The following is a 22779-nucleotide window of genomic DNA, read 5'->3' on the forward strand; positions in this document are numbered from 1 at the left end:
GCCCAACCCAGCCCAGCACTATGCCCCGCCTATACCCAGCAGCCCAATGCTAGGATGCCTCCTCAAATCCCGCCCCTCGCGAGACCCGCCCCTAACAGGCACAGCCCTTAACTGCCAGCCCCAGGGCTCCGCCCACATCTCTTGGGCCGGCCCTTCGCGGGAGGGGCGGGGGCGGAAGCCGCGCTGGGAAATGCCTGGCAAGGCGCCGGGTCAGAGGTCGAAGGTCACCTAGGGCAAAGACAGTTCACAGTCGCTGCCCTCTTCGCGTCGTAGCCGATTCGCCTAGGTACCCGGCCACACTCCTCGAGATAGTCTTGTCATGTCTCCTTTCTGCATTTTCAGCATTAAAGATTCAACTTAGAGCTGCTCTCAGGGGCAGAACAGCTGCCAATTTGACTTTCTTTAAAAGTCCATCCTGGTGGCTTAGAGCTGCCAAGGAACATAGGCTACCCCAGACCCGGTCCAGCTGTGGTCAGGGTTGACTTGGCCAAGTGCCAAATTCTTATCGCATATTTTAAATGTGGCTATGCCTCACTTTAAGGAAGCCTCGTACTTCACAGGAAATGTTTCTAGGCGAAGGAATTTTGCGTTATGAGAAAACTCCCGCAGTTAAATAAGGTCTTTCTCTAGGCTTTATAGCACCTAATTTTCAAAAATTAAACACCTTTTCAGAAACCACTGACATGTATCAGAAGGTATTCAAAATAAAGTGCTTCAGCTATGCCTTGGAGCCTACCCTCTTGGTGGTCTGGGGTCTTCTTCCCGTGATACAGACCAGTACTTCTGAAACTTTAATGAGCATAAGAAACATCTGGGGCTCTTGTTAAAAATGTAGGTTATGACTCAGTAGGCTTGGGGTCTGGAGTAGGGCTCAAGAGTCTGCATTTCTGTTGCTACTCAGACAACACTTTTGAGTAGCTAAGTTTTCACTATATAAATCCTCTGCTTTATGTTTTCATCCTCAACCAAGGATTGCACCAAAGCACGCCAGATCCTGTTTATAGTATAGCCTCCAACCCTTTTTAGAAATTAGTTCTGCTCATCTGTATTTCCTGATCCCCTTCCTCAGTGATAAACCCTGCTGCTGCTTTCCTTTCTCTTGGTCTTCTCTGAGATCCCCTCTCCTTTTTCTCCCTAAAAGTGGGTTACCTGCCAGACTGAGAACAGGCCACTGGAATTGTTAAAATCGTGAACCCGGGCCCCTCTCCACTCCAGTAAGGTGCGTAAAGAATTCATGACAATGCAGTTAATAACCATTTCAACCCTCTCAAGCTCCTAGAGCAACTGTAGTTCTAGAGGAAGCAGTAGAGGCAAATCTTCTAGGGAACTATTCCAAAATATGCCTGCCAACCCTTGCTCTCCCCCCAACCCCCCAGACACACACTCCAATGGTTCCTAGTGTTATATTTTTAAAATAATCTTTACAGGTAATTCTGATATACCCCCTGCCCCCCGCCGCCCTTGTAGAGAATCTTTATTCTAGAAAAGAGTCTAGTTAATAAGTACATTCAAAAAAAAATTAAACAGTTAAATGTAATTAACTGTTAATCCTTTGCTTAAAACCTTCCCTAGCTCCCATTGCTCTTGGATTGAATGTCACACTCCCTCCCATGACGTATAAAGTTCTGCAGGGCCTGCCTCCTGCTTCCCTCCTTGGGCTCATTTTAAATCACTGCCTTTTACTCTCTAAGAGTCAGTCCAGGCATTCTCCTGCCAATTTCCCCAAACTGCTAAGCCCCTTCCCATCTCAGAACCTCTCTCCCCTTATTACTTCCCACCAAGTGATTATCACAGTATGTAATTACTTGTTTATATGTGCACTGGTTCACTGTCTGATCTGAGTCCCTCACTAAAATATAAACTCAATCAAGGTAAGAACTATCTATTTTTTTTTCCCTGAGGTGAGATTCACAATACATAAAATTAACCATTTTAAAGTAAATAATCCAGTGGCATTTAGTACATTTACAGTGTTGTGCAATCACCACCTATATCTAGTTCTAAAATATTTTCATCACCCCTCAAGAAAATCCCATGTCCATTAAGCAGTTGCTTCCCATTACCCCACCCCCCTAATCCCTTGTATCCATTCTGATTATTTATTACCTATTCTGATTATTTCATATAAATGGAATCTTATAACATGTGTCTTTTGTGTCTGGCTTTTTTCACTTTTCATAATGTTTTCGAAGTCTATCCATGTTGTAGCACGATTCAATACTTCATTTCTTTTTATGGCTGGGTAATATTCCATTATATGTGCAATTAATTTATCCATTCATCCATTGATGGACATTTGGCCTGTTGCCACTTTGGTTATTGTGAGTAGTACTTCTATGAACATGCATGTATGTGTATTTGTTTGAATACCTGTTTTCAATTATTTTGGGTACATATTGTGTCTCCCTTAATCACTGTTATAACCTACTCAACAAATGTGTGTGAACATGTGAATGATCATCAAGTGCAGCTGGAGAGAATGATAAACAGATAATGTCGACATGAGTTCATCACTATGATAAAATAGACTCAAGGTGTTAGGGGGACTATAGAGCTATGTAAGGCATAGTAGGGATTCAAGAAGATATCCTAGACAGTAGGCAGAGAACAGCTAACATTTACTAGGCATTCACTACACGTATTAGCTCATTTAATCCTCACAACACATATGAGATTGATACTATTTTTAACCTCTGTATTAGAAATCAATCAATTAGAGGTTCAGTTACTTGCCCACTCTCACCATGATGATGCTGAGATTCAAACATGGTTCTGATCTGGCTCTAGAATCCACAATCCAGGCACTTAACCACTATATATGACTTCTTGTTGGTAGCTGTTACTTCTCTGTTATTGCCTCTGATCTGTTATTAGTTGCAAAGAAACAGTGTCCAAACTGAAAAGCAAGTGCTGTGGGGACTCAGAGAAAAGGAGGTTGGTAGGGCCTAATTAATCAGAAAATGTTTCCTGGAGCACTTTAGTTTGAAGAAGGAGATAATATTGGTGGTCACCCAATAGACACATGGGATCTGATACCTCATGTTGGCACAATTCAGAATCTTGTGAAAAGAGAGCACTGAATTAATGCTGAAGAATCGACAGAGATGGGAGGAGGAAAGCCATTCCCACTGCTACCCCCAGAGGACCTAATAGTGCAGCCAATTACAGGACTTGTGATCATGGACATCACAGAGGCAGCATTTCCATGCCTTTGTTCCCTCAACTTGGGACGCCTTTTTTGCTTCCTCCTTTTTCTCTTGATATTTATTCTGCTCAGTGACCACTCTTCAAAATTTTATTCTGAGATGTTCTATGGTCTCAGAAGAGGGATTTCCCTACTCTGGACCCTGTTGCATCTACAGATGTTCAAAGAGACTGAATAGAACTGAAGTGTTTAATCTAATAAAGTATTTAAGACAGAGCTAAAGGGACAATTTTCAGTGTGGGCTCTGTGGTTCCTCACCCAGCTGTTTCGTGGGCAAAATAGCCCCCAAAGATTTCACAAGACAAATGAGCAAGACGGTCCCTCGAGCAAGCCAGCAAAGAAATCATTCCTCAGTATGGATGGCCCTCACGAGGTTGGAATTTCAGGAGAAGTAACGTGAATAGTCAGGTCATGGCAGAAACATTTACCACAATGGCAGCACTGCTGGGGCTATACCAGGAGCCTATCCCTGCTGGAGCATCCATCTCCAGACAATGTGTCATGGGGCAGGCCTGGGGCACTGCCCAGCCAGAGCAGAAGGGCTGGATGGTAAAGCAGCAGATGCTGTAGTCACTGTTTGAAAAGCACTTATTGAGCATCTTCTATGTGCCAGTCCCTGATATATTCTAGTGAAGATGATAAATGCATAAATAGATCATTTCTCCATGTGATGACTGCTAAGATAAAGGTATTCACAAGGTACCAAGGGGAAACAGAGGAGGTCTTCAAAGGGGGAAGGGATTAGTGAAGACATCTTTGAGGAGGTTATACAAAAGAGGTTATGAATGAATTAGGCAAAGAAAACAGTAAGGTTCAAAGGCATGAAACAGTACAGGGTGAGGAGAATCAGAATCAGTTTTGCTGGTTCATCAAACGTAAGACAGAAAGCTCCTCTTATGTGGGCACATTGAGGTCACGGTTCTCAATACACACATTTTCATAGTCAACACAGTTTAGCAGGTAAAACTCCTGGAGAGCAGAGACTTCCAATAGTGGAAGCGTAGACCACAATTCAAAAAGTGGGCTTCAGGGCTACAGCCCAGGTAACATTACCGGACTCTCTGGAGCCCAAGTCTGGGACATGAGTCTACCATTTGTTCTCTTCCCATGGAAGGTAGACAGTTATAGTACTTTCAGAGACCTCAGTGGCATTGTGGTCTCAGAGCCCTCTTCCTGTTCCCTTCTCAGACCCTCCCAAAGGTTACCTCCTGGCTCTTGAATTTGGACCCAGAGATACTGGTAGAAGTGAAAAACAGACCACTAAGACAAAGATAAGGGTCTCCACTGGGATCTCTAACTTATCCTCAATCCCCTTCTGGTCTCTATAGGTGCTTGTCTTCTAGGAGTCTATCTTGAGCTCCCCATAAGTACATGACCTACCCAGACATATTTATCTACTCCCATTCCTTTAATTACTGTCTATTAGCGGTGCTCGGCTAGCTCCATCAGTAGGGCATGAGACTGTTAATTAATGTCTACGTTCTGATGAGCCTAAATCGCTAACTCCAACCCCACCTCTCTCCTGAGCTTCAGATCCATATTTTCAACTCCCCAATAGATGCCCCATCTGTCCAAAATCAATGTCTCATTGTTCTCCCATCCAGTCTCCTCTCCTGTATCTAGCTTGATTAGGGGCATAAAGACATGGTGAAGGGCCAACCTTGCCTTGCTGAGACATTCAAACTGGTCTTACAGGCAACTGAAAGCCAAAGAAGATGGAATTACCCAACTGGATCCCCAGGGCACCTGCAACCAAAAGCAAAGAGGAGAATGGAGAAAGCCTTAAGGAGCTTCATTCTGCTCTCATTTGAAACCATCTTCCATTCCTCCCTCTCTCATCTCCCTCAGTCTTAGTCACCAAGGTCTGTTGGCTTTTACCTCCTAAATCTTTCTTGGATCTATCTTACCGACCTTAAGTCAGGTCCTCAGCATCTCTTCTATAACCCACCCAACTGGTTTCTCTGCTAATGGGCCATCCTACCTCCTCTCCTTGCCAATTTTAGTCCAAGACAGCAAATCTGATCATATCTCTCCATTTTCTCATATTTGTGTGCCTTCCATTACCTTCAGCAGTGAGCTTTAAATGCACTGTGGTTCTTCAGGTTTCTCAGAGCTGTTGTGGAGAGCTGAGATGAGGTGAGAGGGCAGAGCTAGGAGTTCGTCCCCTGCTCTACCTCCCTCTACCCTCCCATCCCTGATTCAACCAAGGAGCTCTACTTTTATTGTTTCATATATTGAGTGACATTGCAAGATTTTTTTGCAGAAATGGTTTCATAGCTCTAAAATGTTTAATAGCCAATGACTTACAGAAGTCTATTTCAAAGCTTCTAAGCACGGCATAATTGGCTCTTTCTTCTGTCCTCCACCTACCTCTCTAGCTTTATTTTCTACCAACATTCCATATATTCTACCATTAAGCCACACTGAACTTGCCCTTCCCTAAACAAATCAAGTCTTTTCATGCTGTGGTTCTTCTGCCTATATCACTAGAAAGCAAGCTCTTCCAAGGCTGGGGCTTTGTTTTGTTTGATACTGTGTTCCCAGTACCTACAACTGTATCTGACTCCAAGTTAAATACTAGTACATATTCATTTAATGAATAAGTATTCTTCCCCAGTTCTCTGATATGCAAGTATCTGTTTATTACTTAAGGCCAACTCAAATGTAGTTAGTACCTTTAGAGTTTTCCATGACTTCCTATCCCATCCTCCAACTGCCATCATCAATTTGTTTCCTGTTTTCCACAGCACTTAGTCTAAATTTATGCGTTAAGTTCGCAAACTTGTTGCAAAGATGTAGCTAACCTTTTTTTGTATCAGAGGGATTATTCATTATGAATTTGTACCACCTGGACAAACAGTTAACTAAGTTTACTATTTGGAAGTGCTGAAAAGGCTGTGTGAAAAAGTTAGACGTAAATAACCTGAACTTGTTGCCAACAATTCATGGCTCTTTGCATCAGGACAATGCACCAGCTCACACGGCACTGTCTGTGAGGGAGTTTTTAGCCAGTAAACAAATAACTGTATTGGAACACCCTCCCTATTCACCTGCTCTGGCCCCCAATGACTTTTTTCTTTACCCAAAGATAAAGGAAATATTGAAAGGAAGACATTCTGATGACATTTAGGACATCAAGGATAGTATGATGACAGCTCTGATGGCCATTCCAGAAAAAGAGTTCCAAAATTGCTTTGGAGGGTGGACTAGGAGCTGGCATCGGTGCATAGCTTCCCAAGGGGAGTCCTTCGAAGGTGACTGTAGTGATACTCAGCAATGAGGTGTGTAGCACTTTTTGTAGGATGAGTTCGCGAACTTCATTGTCCGACCTCCATTGTCCGACCTCGTAAGCTATGGCTTTTGTTTGTGGCTCTGTCTCCATCCAGAAACACCTTCAGTGTGAACTCCAGGACTGGGACAGTGCAGAAACAACACCTGCTCAGGAAATAACACTAATAAAAGTTATCTCCACTTCACCACTCAGAACTCTTCCAAGTTGGTCATGATCAGGAGTTAATCCATCAGGGCAGAAAGTTAAAACCAGCTAAACAGTAACAGTTCACTTTGGCTCTCAAATCCTTCTTGCTCTTTATACTCTAGCTCTGGGTAGACATTGATTGGTGACCTTCCACCTGGATTCCTGGACTTTTCTTTGTTTACTCCTTAGCCCAGATCTTATCCTCCTCACTGTGTCTCTGATGGGCCACCAAAGGTGATTCCTGATTTTAACCCTTAATCTATCTGCTCTCTTAATTCTTGTTAAGACTGTACTAGTCCTAACTAACCACTTAGGCTCTATAAACAACAAGTTGCCTCTGAGTCAGGCATTGACAACCTAGAGTAAAAAAAAAAAAAAAAAAAAAAAACAGGTAAGGGAGAAAGAGACTCTTGAGGGATTAGGGAAGCGGCAGATTTAGGGACCCTAGAAACCAAGTAAAACAGTCAAAAGAGAGACCCAGCTTCAAAAGACAAGAGCCCTCTAACTGGCTTTGCTTTTATCAGGTTCAAACCGATTTCTTCCATAACCCAGTCTCACAACCACAACTACCTGGGCCAAAGCAATTATCCATTGGAAGGCACAACTTCTGCACTTCTCTAGGAAAGCACTGTTCATAAAATAGGTCAGCTGGAACAAGCCCGTTTGCCACAATTTAATTCACTAAGTGACCAATTTATAAAATTACCAGAACTTTTAAAAATCTATTTTTACACAACATGGCTATTTTTATTAGATGGGATTATATTAACAGCATTAAAGATATTGAAATTTAAGATTTTAATTCAAGAAATGAAAGTTAAGGCTGATACGGCATTGAGGAATTGGAAAAAGGATGATACAAATGTAAGCGTGTTACAAAACAGAAAATGACATTCAAAAGTACCTGAAAAAAGCAGCAGCTGAAAAAATCATGCCCAGTATAAGTGCAGAAATTTTGGTTTCTAGCAAGGAGTGATTAGGATGTTGATTTGGTAGCACTTTGCAGAAATATTTAACATGAATGACCAAAATCATTCACAGCCACGGATGAGAAATGAGGGTGGCCTAAAGGGGTTACTGTGATAGAGCCTCAGATTTGATATGTGTTAACCAGGAAAATGAATTTGTAAAGGACAAAAAAGTGAATATGCTAAAAATGAGGTATAGTAAGAAATTTACTAGAAATCAATAGGAGCAACCACATCATAAATCCATTTTGTTGGAAATAACATACTAAAGTGACATATAAATTGAGAAATAGGCAAAAAATTCCCCCAAATGCTAAAACAGTCTCACATGAAACTGAAATTTTGATTATTGATACTGAACAATACTTTTATGAATAGTAAATATTTTCATAGACTTAAAAAACAACTTTATTGAAATATGATTGACACAATCAACTGTACATATTTAAATTGCACAAGTTGATAAATTTCGACATATATTCTTATTTTCATAAGGACTTTAAATTATCCTGTGACTTCAGACAAATTTAATACCCCTTAAACTATTACGATGAACACAAAATAAAAACCTACCAATTCAAACTTCCCAGAAATATCCAAAAGCTTTTAAAACTAGCCTATACAATAGTAATTGCTGGGAACTTTATGAAGATGTAAAAGAAATATGTTTTTGGAGAAATGATATCAGGGTCCTCCCAGTTTGCCCTTTTGAGTTGTCTGGGTTTAGGATGACTTGAGGGCATGTCTTTGACAAGCATAGTTCCTACATTCTCTCCTACTAGAGGATGTCAGAGGTTGGGATGATAAACCAATCTTGTTGGCTTGAAGAAGGTGGTGGTGCTATCTTCTCTGGACAGATCCAAATTCTCATTTTCATTACCACCTTTGGGGACAAGGAGCAGAAAAGCAGAATGAAAATGGAAAGCCAACACAAAGCTAACAATCCTCTGAAGGAGTATGCGATGCTTCCCCACAAAGAAAATTCAGGTTTGAAATCACTCTTTCACAGATTCTCAGCTTCTTGAATAACTCAATATTTACTGAGTGTATACTATCTGCAGGCAATGTTCTAGGTGCTAACGATACAGCAATAAACAAGACAGACAAAAATCATGACATATAGTCTACAAACAATAAACAGATAAACAAATAGATATATACAGTGGTATACTGGTAGATGTTTAACAACCAGTTCTCAAGAAGAAAAAAACAAACAAAGCATAATTTGTAACCTTTGACAATTTTAGTGATGTAAATACTTCCACCATGGCTGTTTTCAAGCTACCAACCTCACATCACTAAATACAGAGTTGGGAAGAGATGGGCTAGCCCATATGAGCTGATCTAGGACACCACTGGATATTTAACTTAACAACAGGTAGTGATACGTGCTGTAAAGAAAAATAAAGCCTGACAATTTTAGGGAGGTAGTCAGGAAAGGCCTTTCTGACACTATAAAAGGAAGACAGACTACCATTTATTGCATACCTATTTGGTATATACATATATATACACTAAATGTCATTTCTTTTGACATATGAAGAAACTAGAAGCTACGTAATTTTCCCATAGTCCCAAAGCTAGTAAGACATTGAGGAGGGATTCATAGACAGGTTTGTCTGGCCCCAAAGCTTCTTCTATTCCATCTGACATTCTGCCTCATGCTGTCAGTACAGGAGACAAGGCATTGGTACAACCTGGGTAGAAGAAAGGCAGCTGCCTTAGGCCCCCCAAAGGAGTTAGCCCCAGGCCAAGCCACTCACTTAGTCTAAAATTAAAGAAATGCAGTTCTTAAGACTTACACTGGACAAACTTGCCAACTACGTGAATAATTTCCCAGCCCCATCACCCCCATATAGAGAATAGTAAAGACTCTCCAAGTTTATTTCCTCATCCATGAAATGGGGTTAATAGTAATGCCTCCCTCGAAAGTAGTTATATTAAATGAGATAATGGATGCACGTAATCATTGTCCTTCTGAAAAAACAAACAAACCCAAATCCTCAAAATTTGGAGGCAGACAGGTGGCTCAATTGGTTAGAGCGGGAGCCTGGGCAACGGGGCTGCGGGTTCAATTCCCACACGGGCCAGCGAGCTGTGCCCTCCACAATTAGAATGAAGTCAATGATCTGCCACTCATCTCCCAGGTGGCCAGATGGCTCAGTTGGTTGGAGTGTGTCCCCTCAACCACAAGGTCGCCAGGTTCTACTCCCGCAAGGGGTGGTGGGCTGCACTCCCTGCAACTAACAACAGCAACTGGACCTGGAGCTGAGTTGTACCCTCCACAACTAACACTGAAAGGACAACAACTTGACTTGGAAAAAGTCCTGGAAGTGCACACTGTTCCCCAATAAAGTCCTTTTCCCTTCCCCCAATAAATCTTTAAAAAAATATTTTTTTCCCCCACTGCACCAAGGAACTCAGTCCAGGGCTCACAATCAGCCCAAGGACAGAGGGGGAGCCAAGAGCACAACCGGATGCCCATGAGAATGGCCCAATTTGGGCTCAGGGAAAATGTTCTGAGAAACGACCCTCGGACCCTCGGAAGGCGTCTGACATAAAGCTGCGGAAAGGGGTCTCGAGGTGAGGATGCCACAGAGGAGGCTTTACTTGTCCACCCCCATTTTTATGGCTCATTGGCCCGTCCTGGGCGGGGGGGGGGGGGGGGGGAGCAAGAGCACAGACACATTTGGTAGGAAGTGAGAAAGGAAATTCTAGTTTGCTCAAGCGTGTGACTTGTATACGGAGGGCGGAGCACAGAAAGGGCTCTTCAGATATTGGCTGAGTCCTGTCAACTCCATCTCCCAGCTCACACAGGTAGAGCTGAGAGCGGGTAAGATTCTGAGCCGGTGATGAACCGAAGTCCAACAACAAACAAACCCCACCGCACCACACCGGAAGGCAGGGGAGCGCACAGCCCACTCCCCCCCTCCCCCGCGAAGTGGCCGCACCACAAATGACCAAGCACAGGGGAGGACAACCCCTTGTTTTCCCTATAGAGACATTACTTGCCACAACAACCCCTTTCCTTACGTTTTTCACTTTGCTTTACTTAGTTGCGATTAACTTCAGTCAAATATGCGCTTTCTGCCAAGCACAGTCCAGGATTCCCTACCCTCATCTTCCCTGCGCACCCCTCTTTCCGCTTTAGCTTCCGACCCTCCCCACTTGTCTCAGCCAACCCTCGCTAAGCCTCTGCGTTGACGTCACGAGTTTCTGGGTAGATCAGGAAGCTTCCGACCAGGAGCGTCCTCGCGCGCCCCCGCTTGGCGCCACCAAACGGTCTGAGCGCGTGGCGGTACCTGAGAACGCAGCCGGCGAGGCGGCGGAGCGGGCGGATAGGCTGAGCGACCTTAGGAGTGGCGGGAGCAACGAGGAGCGACCCTCAGTGAGGATTTAGGTTTTGTTTTGTTTGCATAGGATCATGCCGGTGTTTCCTCTTGGTTTTCCTGTCGAATCTATGGAGATCTGGCCTCATGGCGGACTTCGCCGCCTCACGCTTTAGAGGGCCCGAAGCCCTGAGGCGCACTCATTGAAGTATTTTTTTCCACATATTTTTTAATGTTTTAAACACCATCTGCCTTTAAAAGCCTCATGGCCTGTTGGGCTGAGAGCGTGAGAGCCACGTTGTGGACACGCTTAGTGAGGAAACTTTTTCCGAGCAAGAACTGGTCTTACGCTTTGAATCCAAACGGTGGACACGGGCCGTCTTACAAATATTTGTCAATATTTTATCTAGTTCGTTCACTCGTTGATTCCTTCCTTCCTTCGTTAATTCATTCAAAGTTGTTGAACACCTAAAACCGTTCTGGGTGCTTGGGATCCATCCGTGAAAAAACCAAAGGGCCCCGCCCTCATGGGCTGACAGGGAGGGAGGCAGACAGTAGTAACAGGCCCGGGAAGTAAATGAGAGTGTGGTGGAGGGAGAAGCGCGTGCTATGGGCGTAGAAAGCAGTAGCATCGATTAAGGGTGTGCTGTGGTGCAGAGGGGCACCCAGGGTTGAAAAGAAGGTGGTCATGGCTGGCCTCATTGCAAAGCTACATGGAACTGGGTGAAGGAGTATTGGGGAGGAGGAAGCGAATTCCAGGCAGAGGGAAGAGATAGTGCAAAGGCTGGATGTGACTCAGGTGTGTCTAAGAAACTGCAAGACGCCCTGGAATATAAATGGATGGTGAGAATCCCAGACTTGGAAAGGAAGTCAAGGTCATGCTACACGGCCATCTCAGTGTTTGTGGCCCTCCCCTCTCTGTCCACCGCTCCCTGCAACCCTTTAGTGGCTGGAGCACAGGTCTAGAAATTCAGACAGTGTACACCTTATATTTGGGATATTATCTACAGAGTAAGCAAAAGGAATTTGTTTTCTATAAGGGTTGCTGCTGTCTTTTTTCCTTAAGAAAATGAATATAAAATTTCATGTTTTAGTACCTGATCATAACATGCCACGTGAAAACAAGGATGAAATATTAGAGCTGTGGGAAAATGGGGTTGGGGGGAACACATGAAATAACAGAGAACAAAGTATGTGTCAGTACATAAGTACGAAAACAAAATGGACCCCGCCCTCGAATTTTTGTATCTGTTTGTGGGGCATGGACATATACTAGTGGCAACCACAAGGGAAAACCCACTAGCTAGGCTTATAGTGATCAGAGGTGGGAAGTCTTTTCTTAGCTAAGGCTCTAGGAGCAGAACATAATCTATGAGATTAATTCACAGCAAGATCAGGCTTTGCAGAGAAAGGTAACATCAGCAAGCTCAGGAGAGAGGAATAAAATAGAAAGAGCTCGTAGCTTAACCTCTATTCCGAATTGTTTGTGACACTGTGGCCCCATCAATGCACACATAGTCTGGACTCATTGACTATAAAGAAGCAGTGGAGTACTAAGCATTGCTCGGCAGTCAGGATGCCTGGGTCTGAATTCTGGCTTTACCTCTTAATTAGTTGTGTGATTTGGGGTAAGTTACTTTACCTCTCTTGGGCTCCATCTCCTCATCTGTAAATGTAGGAATAATCATTGGATTGCGGTGAGATAAACTAAAGCACTCAGCCCAGTGCCTGGAACATAGTATATGTTTACTAAATGTTAGAAATTATTAGACAGATGTGATTGAGAAAGTGTCATTGAAATGAGATATACATCAGTAGTGAGTGCCTAGCTTGGAGTAGGTGTTATGAAGAGAGCAGTTTATCTCAAGGAATTCAAAAGTTAATTGGGATTCTACAATGGATGAGTTAATGTGACTGATATTTTTTAAAATACTGTACAGCTAAATGAGTGTTATACATGCCCTTAAAACAGTGGGAAGGCCATTTTCCTTCACCCTTTCCATGCCACTTTCAAAATAATATTAGATATGAACAATTGATATTTTCTAAATCTTATGTAAAATGTGAAAAAAATACTTCAAACACTGCTATTTTTATTGATCTGTAACATACATTTTTAAAACCAATATGTTTAACTATGCGAACACAGCCTCTAGCCCCCATTTCCAACCAGACTGAGACCCCCCTAAACATCTGGATAGAAATTCTAATATACATAGTTTCAGAAATTACGCTTGGCATAAAGTGAGGTAGAGATACTGTGATTAAGTGAGGGATTGTGAATTGGACAGGGTTAATCAAGAAACCTTTCTTAGAAGATGTTAGCTTGAATGAGGTTTTGAAACAAAAATCTTGGTATGGATTGGTGGAGAAAGGAGAAGTGGACACTTTAGATTTAACTTAGCCAAAGTTATAGTCCAAAGGTTGCTTGGTGAACATGGAGGCACATCTGAAAGAGATGGATTATCTTGAGGGTTATTTCATAGAGGTCTTGAAGACAGAGGCCTGATGAAACACTTCTCCCTTATATCAGAGGATAGGACTCTAATGACCACATTTTCTAGAGTCAGGGTCACTGTCCACTGGACAGTGCTAGATAAACACTGCCAAATATCATTTCTCTAGACCTCGTTTTTCATGTTTCCATGCTAACAGCTTTCTTCTATTGACTCAGCTAGAGGCAAACATGTAAATAGATACCTGTTTCCCCGAAAATAAGACGTAGCCGGACAATCAGCTCTAATGCGTCTTTTGGAGCAAAAATTAATACAAGACTCGGTCTTATTTTACTATAAGACCTGGTTTTATATAATATAATATAACATAATATAATATAACATAACATAATATAATATAAAATATAATACCAGGTCTTATATTAATTTTTGCTCCAAAAGACACATTAGAGCTGATTGTCCGGCTACGTCTTATTTTCAGGGAAACACGGCAAGTGCAATACAAGCTTGTACAGGAGTCTCAATCTAATATCCCCTATTATTTTCCTGTGTCTTTTTGACAGGACTTTCACTTAATTTAATATCTCCTACTATTTTCCTTTGTCTTTTTGCTATACACATAAAGCAAAGTGAAATAAACAGAAGCAAGAAGTTATTTGGGTACCGCCCACAGCACTGACACTGCTCAATTTCTCCAGACTTTGTGAGAGGTTTCAGGAAAGGGGCTGACTTTTAACAATATCAAAGAAAGAATTTTCTATATATTTTTGTCACTTTCTCCAGCATTTTTGTCTCCTTTCTTTCTCTCTAGCTTTTGGCCCTTCTCATAATGATGAAAATGCTCCTGTTTGGTGTCTGGGCCCTGCTGGCTTTGATCCTTTGCCCAGGTGAGTCTAGTTGGGAAAGTTTCTTTAGCCAGTATGTGCCAGGGTACAGGTGGCTGGGCAATGAGGAAGAGGAAAGAAGTCCTGAGTAGGGTGACACTTTCGTATTCACTCATCTGGACCCTTGGGAGGACTTCCTATTTCTTGGATCACTAGGACGCAGAATCTAGGTGTCTCTGGCCATATTGGGATAGCCCAAATAAGGGACAGGATAATAGACCATCAGAGAAAACTCTCCTTAAGAAATATATATACCTTCTCTGCTTGGCTCTCTGCTGCCCAGGACTGTCCTTTTGCTGCTCTTGAGAATATTTTTTACTTCTTTGTTGCCACCCTTTGTGTCACAAATTGGATTTTAATAGAACAGAGCCCATAGCTCAGAGGAGTGAGTTCTCTAAATGCAAGAAAGGAACTGGAGCCTTGGTGGGTAACATTGCGACAAGAGTGTGCATTCCCAGAGGGGACGGCTATTTGGGAGATGAAGGAGATGGTGGACTTTGAGTAGCTAACGGGGACCTACAGGGAAGCTTTCCTGAGACTGTGCTCCTTACCTACATCGAGCATCTCAAATCTACCTGAGAAAGATGTCTCTCTCACTGCACCTGAGAAGATTTCCCTAACAGACTAAACTCTTAAGTATCTAAAAACATCTGTTAACTTACCACCAAAGCAAAATGGAAGTCACACTTTGTGAAGAGGTGAAAAGTTCCATGGGAATTGAGTAACCCTGAGAGTCACTTTTAGATTAGTGGTTCTCGTAATTTAGTATGCATAAGAGTCACCAGGAGGGCTTGTTTTGTTCACTTGGATATTTCCAGGTCCCACCTTCACAAGTTCTTAATCATTCAGTCTGAAGTGGAGCTAGAATTTGCAGCTGTACAAGCATTCCAGGTGGTTCTGGTGACAGTACTCCTTGGGCCATAATTTGAGAGAAACACTGCTTTGAAGTACAAGTAACAAAACTCTTTTTCTTAGGGGTCTACCATGAGGGCCCTCAGCAGCCAATCCTAGGAGTTTCCAAGATTTCTGGAAGTTTAAGAAGAGAATGAATGGTTTCCTAGGAATAACGTTTAGCAATTCCATAGTTTCCACAGTGACACTAATGGAGAAATCAGATCCCAAGAAAGGTGGTGAATGGAGGGAATGGTGATGGAATCAGAGTTCTAACTTGTTCATCAGGGTATTTTTTCTTGTCTACTCCCCTGTACCTTTTCATTCAGGGTAGGTTTCCTAGTCTCTAACCTATAACTAGATAAATAGGCTCTGTATTTTGTTTGCGTCTTGTGGTCCTCACCAGAGTCTCTGGCATATGTGGTTGATCATTTCAGGAGCCACAGAAGAGCTCTTTGAGGTTTCTGTTTGGCCAGATCAGGCCCTGGTAAAGTTTGGACAGTCCCTAATGGTCAACTGCAGCACTACCTGTCCAGACCCAGGACCTAGCGGGATTGAGACTTTCTTAAAGAAAACCCAGGTGGGCAAAGGGCCTCGGTGGAAGCAGTTTCTCCTGGAGGATATCACAGAGAGTTCCATCCTGCAGTGCTTCTTCTCTTGCGCCGGGATCCAGAAGGACACAAGCCTGGGCATCACCATGTATCGTGAGTGGGGCTGAGGGTTGGGGAGGAAGAGAAGAACTGGGGAACATGACTAGGTCTCATTTAGGGAAAAATTAGAGACTTCTTTTAGGGGAGAGAATTAGGGCCCTTAATGAAGATTATTATTTTTCCATCATACTATAGGAATTCTAAAGCCAATTGTTTTTATTTCCCTTTGGTGTAGGCTTTTAAATTAGGAGTGTACCATTGAGGGCATCGAGGCATCTGTGCTTGAGAATATGTTCAAATACAGGAGGCATATGCTAATAATGTTGACTTATAAATGATCAAAAAACATGTAAAATTAGTGCTGAATTTTTGCCACAAATTCTTAAAATAAATAGTGGATGGAGAAAGGAGGGTCTTTGTAGGCTGGAGTAGTTGAAGAAGTTTTCGTGGAAGAGGAGGCTCTTGAGCTTCACCCCTGCAGAATGGGCAGGATTTGAAGTCATGGGGATGGGCGGGAAGAGTCTTTCAGATGGGCAAATAGCATTGGCAAAGGTAGGCTTTAAGAATAAGTGTGATCCCTGTGGGGGTAAGAATGTGGTTAACTAGGGTATAGTTTTGTGTGATGCTAAAGAGCTCCTCAGAAGCTGCTCACACCTCCTTTAAGAGATAACAGTGCTCCAGAATGGCAGCAACAGTCAAAGCAAGGGACCTCCCCTCAGCAGTCACATTTCTTGGCTATTGCTTTAGCCACCTTTGATGGGCAGAAGAAGAACCAGAAGGCTAACTTGTCCCATCTAGGACAGAGGTGGCAGAAGGCTGACACTGTTGATCAGATGGTTTAAGTCACCTTCTATCACAGGCTTCCTGTCCTATCCCATTTCTTTCTGGAGAGGTGCAGAGGCTTCTCTCTTCAAACCCGCCTTTTTGTCTTAAAGAGCCACCAGAGCAGGTGACCCTGGAGCTGCAGCCTGCATGGGTGGCCGTGGATGAAGTCTTTACAGTGAAGTGCTATGTGCCCCGTGTAGCACCCCTGGAGAACCTCACCCTTACCCTCCTCCAGGGTAACCAAGAACTACATAGAAAGAACTTTATGAGCCTGGCTGAGGCCTCCCAAAGAGCCGAGGTCACCATCAGGGTCAAAGCGCAAAGGGAGGACGACAGGTGCAATTTCTCCTGCCGTGCAGAGCTGGACTTGAGTTCACGTGGAGGCGAGCTCTTTCACTCCAGTTCAGCCATCAAGGTGCTCCGGAGCTTTGGTGAGTCAGAACTCAGGTATGGAAGCAAACCTGAGGCTCATTTTCCTCATTTTACCTTGGCCTTCAAGACTGAGGTCCCACAGGGTTTGGGATGAGAGTGTGAGGAAAACTGAGCTCCACCTCTTGGGCTTTAAACTCACCCTGGGGCACAGAGAGCTTTTTGCTCCACTCCCTTCCTACATTGTGGGGTCCTACACAACATGATTTATCATAGCTTTTCTCCTTTTTTTCCTTTTCCTCATTTCTTGGCAGAATTCTCTCAGCGCCCGCAAATCCAGGTCCCTCCACTTTTGGAGGTTGGGATGGCAGAGACTGTGAGCTGTGAGGTGGCTAGGGTGTTCCCAGCCAAAGAGGTAATGTTCCACATGTTCCTGGGAGACCAGGAGCTGAGCCCCTTTCTCTTCTGGGAAGAAGACACAGCATGGGCCAACGCTACTGTTCGGGCCATGGAGACTGGGGACCAGGAGCTGTCCTGCCTCGTATCTCTGGGTCCGATGGAACAGAAAACAAGAGAACCAGTGCATGTCTACAGTGAGTTACCAGCCTCTTCCCTTCCCCATGAGGGTTCTCTGCCATTGAAAACTCCCACAGTACAGCCTTGGGGATATGACTGCAAACATCCCTGCTACCTTTACTAGGCACACTCTCCAGTGAACAGTAGTCCTCAGCTTGCTCTGATAAGTGCAGGCAGGTTGGAGACACGCATTGACACAGTAGTTCTCTCCAGCCTTCACCCTGTTTCCCTAGGCCATCCTACTTAGACAGCGAATGTGGATCCTTGAACTTGTTTCTAGAAACAATTATTGGAGCTGAGGAAGAAATCTATAAGGTGAAAAGACATCTTGCTACCCTTGCTGCAGAAACAGCCAAGTGAGGGCATACTGCATTTGTTGTAGGAGAAGCTCTCAAATTTCCAAACCACCTCGTTGCTGCTGCCATTCCGCACAGAAGCAGTCATGGTATCCATAGTCTTTCCCCTGGTGCCTGCTCACCCAGGGGATGCCAGTAGCAAGAGCACAGGAGTGCCTGCCAGTTTGAGAAATATGTTTGCTTCTCCTTTTCCTTTCCTTATAGGCTTCCCTCCACCAATCCTGGAGATCGAAGAATTATACCCATTTGCAGGGACAGACATTAATGTGACCTGCACAGGGCATGTGTTAACATCACCCAGCCCTACTCTTTGGCTTCAGGGAGTCCCAGACCTCCCTGCCCCTGGGGAGCCTGCCTGGCTTTTACTTACCACCAGGGAGGAAGATGATGGTCGAAATTTCTCCTGTGAGGCCTCTTTGGAGGTTCAAGGTCAGCGGTTCATCAAAACCACTACGATCCAGCTCCATGTCTTATGTGAGTATAGGCCTGATCTTTCCTGTCAAAACAGATTATTAGTCTCCCATTTCTAGAGGTCTTGGCCAGCAGCTTTATTATTAGAGTTGCCACATTTTTCTCATTAAAATAAAGTCAAGAGAAAAAGTAAAATTAAAGCTCTCCAAGCTTACCTTACACCCAGCAAAGTGAGTGGGAAGAAACATTAAGGGAAACTGGGAACAGAAAAGAGAAAGTGGTTAAAGTGATCAGGCAATATTAGTTGAGGGCCAATGGCTGAGAACATAGGAAGTGATAGTTGAAGTTTATGCTGAGGGAGGAAATTTCCACATAAAAATGTATATTTTCAAAAGTAGAAAAATCCCCATCTCTGGGTTCACCACTACCCCTGTCCTCACTCCCTGAGAAGCAAAGATGGGAAGCAGGGGCCCCAGAGCGACCCCTGATAGAGCGGCCTGGATGATTTAGTCAGAATCCAGTAAAATGCCCTATGCTACATCCCAGACAGACTCCATGCTCCTAGGGAAGGGAGGAGAGAAGTGGCTCAAAGCAGGGGACTGATGATCCTCCCCGGGAAAGCTGCTGGATGGAGGGGACACAGCATTTGGATTAGGGGAGGGAGAGGTGAACATGACAGTGAGGAGGGGATGTGGCACCCTGAGCTCTGTCCCTTCCGAACTCGAACTCGCTTCCAGATAAGCCACGGTTAGAGGAATCTGGTTGCCCTGGCAACCAGACCTGGGTGGAAGGGACGGAGCAGATGCTTGCCTGCATCCCAAAGGGAAACCCTACTCCATCGTTGGTGTGTACCTGGAATGGAGTGATCTTCGACCTTGAAGTACCACAGAAGGCCACCCAGAACCACACTGGAATCTACTGCTGCACAGCCACTAACCAGCTGGGCTCTGTCAGCAAAGACATTACTCTCATTGTTCAAGGTGACTGTGCCTCACTTGCTGCCAGGCCCAGGACGGAAATCCCCCAGGGGTTTGGGATTCTTCTCCCAACATGGAAAGAAGAAAGATTTCAGTGGGCTGGGGAGGGTGAGACTGAGAAATGGGCTTGGGGGCTGCGGTGGGGTGATTTTCTTGCCCTAGAACCCTCCCAATGCTCTGTCTTCTGTACTTGGGCAGGACTGGATGAAGGAAACAGCTCCACCATCTTCATCATCATCATTGTGGCCTTGGGAGTGGGTGTAATCACCATAGCACTATATTGGAACTATTGGCCCTGCAAGCTAGAGAGGAGAAAATTGCCCTCTAGGCAGAAAGAGAAGGACAAAGAGGAGGAAAGCCAGTTTGCTGTTGGACAAGCCGAAAAATGGAACGCACACGGTTGTTAAATAGAGATGGCTATTTGGTTGGAGGTGCCCTCTACTACTGGGGTTCACTTCAGGGAGTAAAGGGGTAGCAGGGAAAGGAAGAGACATTATCCTTTATGTTGTGCAGTCCCATAAAATAAGTGTTTCAGGCCCCCTCTGTCCCTTGTATCCAATCCATCCACAAGCTGTACTCCGAGTTCTCTCTAGTCACTAGGAATTTCAGTCTCAGTGTTTAGCTAGAGAAGGCCTCTTCTCCTGGCTCTATGCTCCATCAATCGACTGTTAGATTAAAAAAATAAGACGCTGCCCTTGCCTCATCATCCCCATTACCACTGCCCTTTGCTCCCAAACATCAGACTGAAGAGAGAAATGTCTCAGAAATGCAGCTCATTTCTCATGGTTTCCTCGTGACTAGGTGGGAACCAATTTCTTAGTCCAGAGACAGGACTTTGAAGAGAGTGAGTACCAAACAAAAGGGACAGGAATCGGAACCCTGTTTCTGTCTACCCATTTCCCTGCTCCCCTAATCTGGGGGTCTGGAATGCCTGCTCCCAGACCCAAGCTTGATGACATCATTGAGAGTTAGTGGCTGGTTAGATTTCAACTTACCATCTAGTGTGTGCGTTGGAGGAGAATAAAAAGCATAAGAAATTTCACATTGGGTCAGACAGGCAGCTTACCTAACCCACTGTTCTGCCCTTGAAGTGGAAGTTAGAGTTCTTCCATGAAATTGGCCTCATAGGTTAAGGGCTCCAAATTCCTTCTCATAATCCATTATAATCATCTCTGCGTTCACATTCGACATATTAGTTGTTTTGTTTTTACCTATACAGGCTCTTATGGTAGAGTTCCAATGTTTATTCTCCCTTTCCATAAAGAAATATGTATTCTCATATATCTGCAAACTTATTTAAGCTTCAGGAGGATTCCTCCTGTGACAATGTTCACTGCGTGATTCCATGATTCAGCTTCCCTTTCTGTTCTTTGGAAAGAGAAGATATGAGGAATCAAAAGCAGATCTTTTCTCCCAAATCAGTCACATATGGGTTACTGAAATGGTGGATATGGTAAAAATAAAAGCGATTTTATAATTTCTCAAAGTATTCCTCATCTTTGTCTTTGTTGAAAGCTTGTATTAAGCCACATGGTTGCACTTTGAATACAATTTCTAAGAAAAGAATGTCAAGTTGGTAGCGTAAACAACCAGCCTGGGGCAGGTGGTACATTAGCTCAGGCCAGCAGCCTGTTGGACGTGCCCTCAAAACTACAGTCCAGACTTCCAGATAAAGAGAGGTCCACAGAATTCCAAACTGCAGACACTCGCTAGAACACAGCATCAGGCATCAAGGGAAAAAATTTCTCCTTCCCAGAACTTCCCTGAGTCAGGATTATGGATTAGGTATAAAAATAACCCTTTGGTTTCAACACACACAAGGCAGTGGGGAGAGAGTCAATGGTGGACAAAACACAGTCCCTGCCTCCTACAAGCTTGCAGTCTACGAGGGAAGCTAGAGCAAGTCAACAGGAAATTACAGTTGCCCCTTAACTCCTCTGAGTGGGAAAGCACAGGTTGGTGTGAGAATGCCTAACTCAGGATCAAGAAAGGCTTCCTGGAAGGAGACTGGAAATAACATTGTTTCATTTTGCAAAAAACGCATCCCCCCAAAATAACCTTTCCAGCCTCAAATTTTCCACTAAATATAGTAGCCACTGCTGTCTCATTGTATAATATAAATTGCTTTTCTGAATTAAGCACTTGGAGAAATAAATTAGGAAGCCGATTTAAGAGAGAAGAGTACAGAGCAGTCTGATCCAGTTACCTCCAGTCATTTCCGTGTCTTAGGATCAGCAGCCGCAGGTCTGGAATTAGTGTGCAAACCCCACTTTGGGGCCCCGTGCCCTGAAGCACAGTGAATCCTAAACAGGAGAGAGGATGGGTGTCATTAGGACTTCCTGGTTCCACCATGGAGAGCCTGGAGGCTTAGCCTTCTCCTGCCTTTGCTTCTCACTGCCACATGGTGTCACTGTTGACAGAGTGTCCTACACAGTCCATTGAACTCGGGGGTTGGCAGATCCGCGTTCTGGGTCGGCTGCCATGGATCTTTCAGGAGCTTGATCCGCTTCCTCAGGTCTTGGTCCAGCTAGGAGTGGCTTCTTTGCATGGGTTTCCAGGGTTACAGTTCTTCGAGCTCAGTACTTTAGATCAGCTGCCCAGCAAGGCTCTTCAGATTTGAGTAGGCTCCTCCCCACGTAGACTTGAAAATTCTGTTCCCTTTCTGTCCCCAAGGATCCACACAACCAGGGGTCCAATGGCCCCTCCTAGTCAATTCTTAAAACACAAAGGGCTTCATTACATCTCTTTTCCAGAATAACAGAGCTGGTCTCTGCCTACTCTCTCTCCTAAGGGTAGCTGCTTTGTCTCCAGGGAGTCCCACATCCAAAAAGGTTTGGATTATGCTCTTTTTCTGAACAGTAGAGCAAACAGCTCACACTTCACTGCAGCGACCCTGATTATCTTCAGGAGAAGAGCTGCCTTTAATACTCCAAAAATTTACCCTCTTAAGAAAGTCAAGGTGACCAGCCCGGTGGCTCAGGCGGTTGGAGCTCCGTGCTCCTAACTCCAAAGGCTTCCGGTTCGATTCCCACATGGACCAGTGGGCTCTCAACCACAAGGTTGCCAGTTCAATTCCTTGACTCATGCAAGGGATGGTGGGCTGCGCCCCCTGCAACTAACAACGGCAACTGGACCTGGAGCTGAGCTGCGCCCTCCACCACTAAGATTGAAAGGACAACTTGACTTGGAAAAAGTACTGGAAATACACACTGTTCCCCAGTAAAGTCCTGTTCCCCTTCCCCAATTAAATCGTTAAAGAAAAAAGAAAAAAAGGTAACTTTCCAGTGTCTTTATTTTTAGGCCTGAGGAAAAAATAACTTGAATCATTAGTGGGGCTTCTTACTGTGGGAATTATAATTGTATTTACCTATTATAGGATTATAGTTAGAAAGACATAGTATTTG

The 22779-nt window shown here is 44.1% G+C and overlaps 1 protein-coding gene and 1 long non-coding RNA gene across 3 annotated transcripts; one reads left to right on the plus strand and one right to left on the minus strand.

Moving 5' to 3' along the window:
* Positions 1–9499: 9499 nt before the first annotated feature.
* LOC109448004 (intercellular adhesion molecule 5) lies at positions 9500–20808 on the plus strand. 2 transcript variants are annotated; one of them, XM_074320087.1, is made up of 8 exons: positions 9500–10234; positions 14248–14323; positions 15649–15915; positions 16797–17117; positions 17370–17648; positions 18192–18461; positions 19136–19378; positions 19574–20808. In XM_074320087.1, the coding sequence occupies exons 2-8, from the start codon at positions 14266–14268 to the stop codon at positions 19780–19782; spliced, it is 1647 nt and encodes a 548-aa protein (XP_074176188.1). In that variant the 5' UTR covers positions 9500–10234; positions 14248–14265; the 3' UTR covers positions 19783–20808. The 2 variants fall into 2 exon arrangements, with proteins under 2 accessions (XP_074176188.1, XP_074176187.1); XM_074320086.1 differs by having other exon boundaries at positions 19136–20808.
* LOC141568910 (uncharacterized) lies at positions 17111–21739 on the minus strand. Its single transcript, XR_012492211.1, has 3 exons — positions 21582–21739; positions 18358–18483; positions 17111–17602 (listed from the first exon to the last, which is right to left on the minus strand). It is a non-coding gene; the product is annotated as an uncharacterized LOC141568910 (long non-coding RNA).
* Positions 21740–22779: the final 1040 nt, after the last annotated feature.

The sequence above is a fragment of the Rhinolophus sinicus genome, linkage group LG15 (genome assembly GCF_036562045.2).
Source record: "Rhinolophus sinicus isolate RSC01 linkage group LG15, ASM3656204v1, whole genome shotgun sequence".
Taxonomy (NCBI): domain Eukaryota; kingdom Metazoa; phylum Chordata; class Mammalia; order Chiroptera; family Rhinolophidae; genus Rhinolophus; species Rhinolophus sinicus.

Coding starts and splice junctions, on each gene's coding strand:
- LOC109448004 (XM_074320086.1), top strand. CDS start 14,266: ATGATGAAAATGCTCCTGTTTGGTGTCTGGGCCCTGCTGGCTTTGATC. Junction 17,649..18,191: donor AGAACCAGTGCATGTCTACA/GTGAGTTACCAG, acceptor CTTTCCTTATAG/GCTTCCCTCCACCAATCCTG. Junction 18,462..19,135: donor GATCCAGCTCCATGTCTTAT/GTGAGTATAGGC, acceptor ACTCGCTTCCAG/ATAAGCCACGGTTAGAGGAA.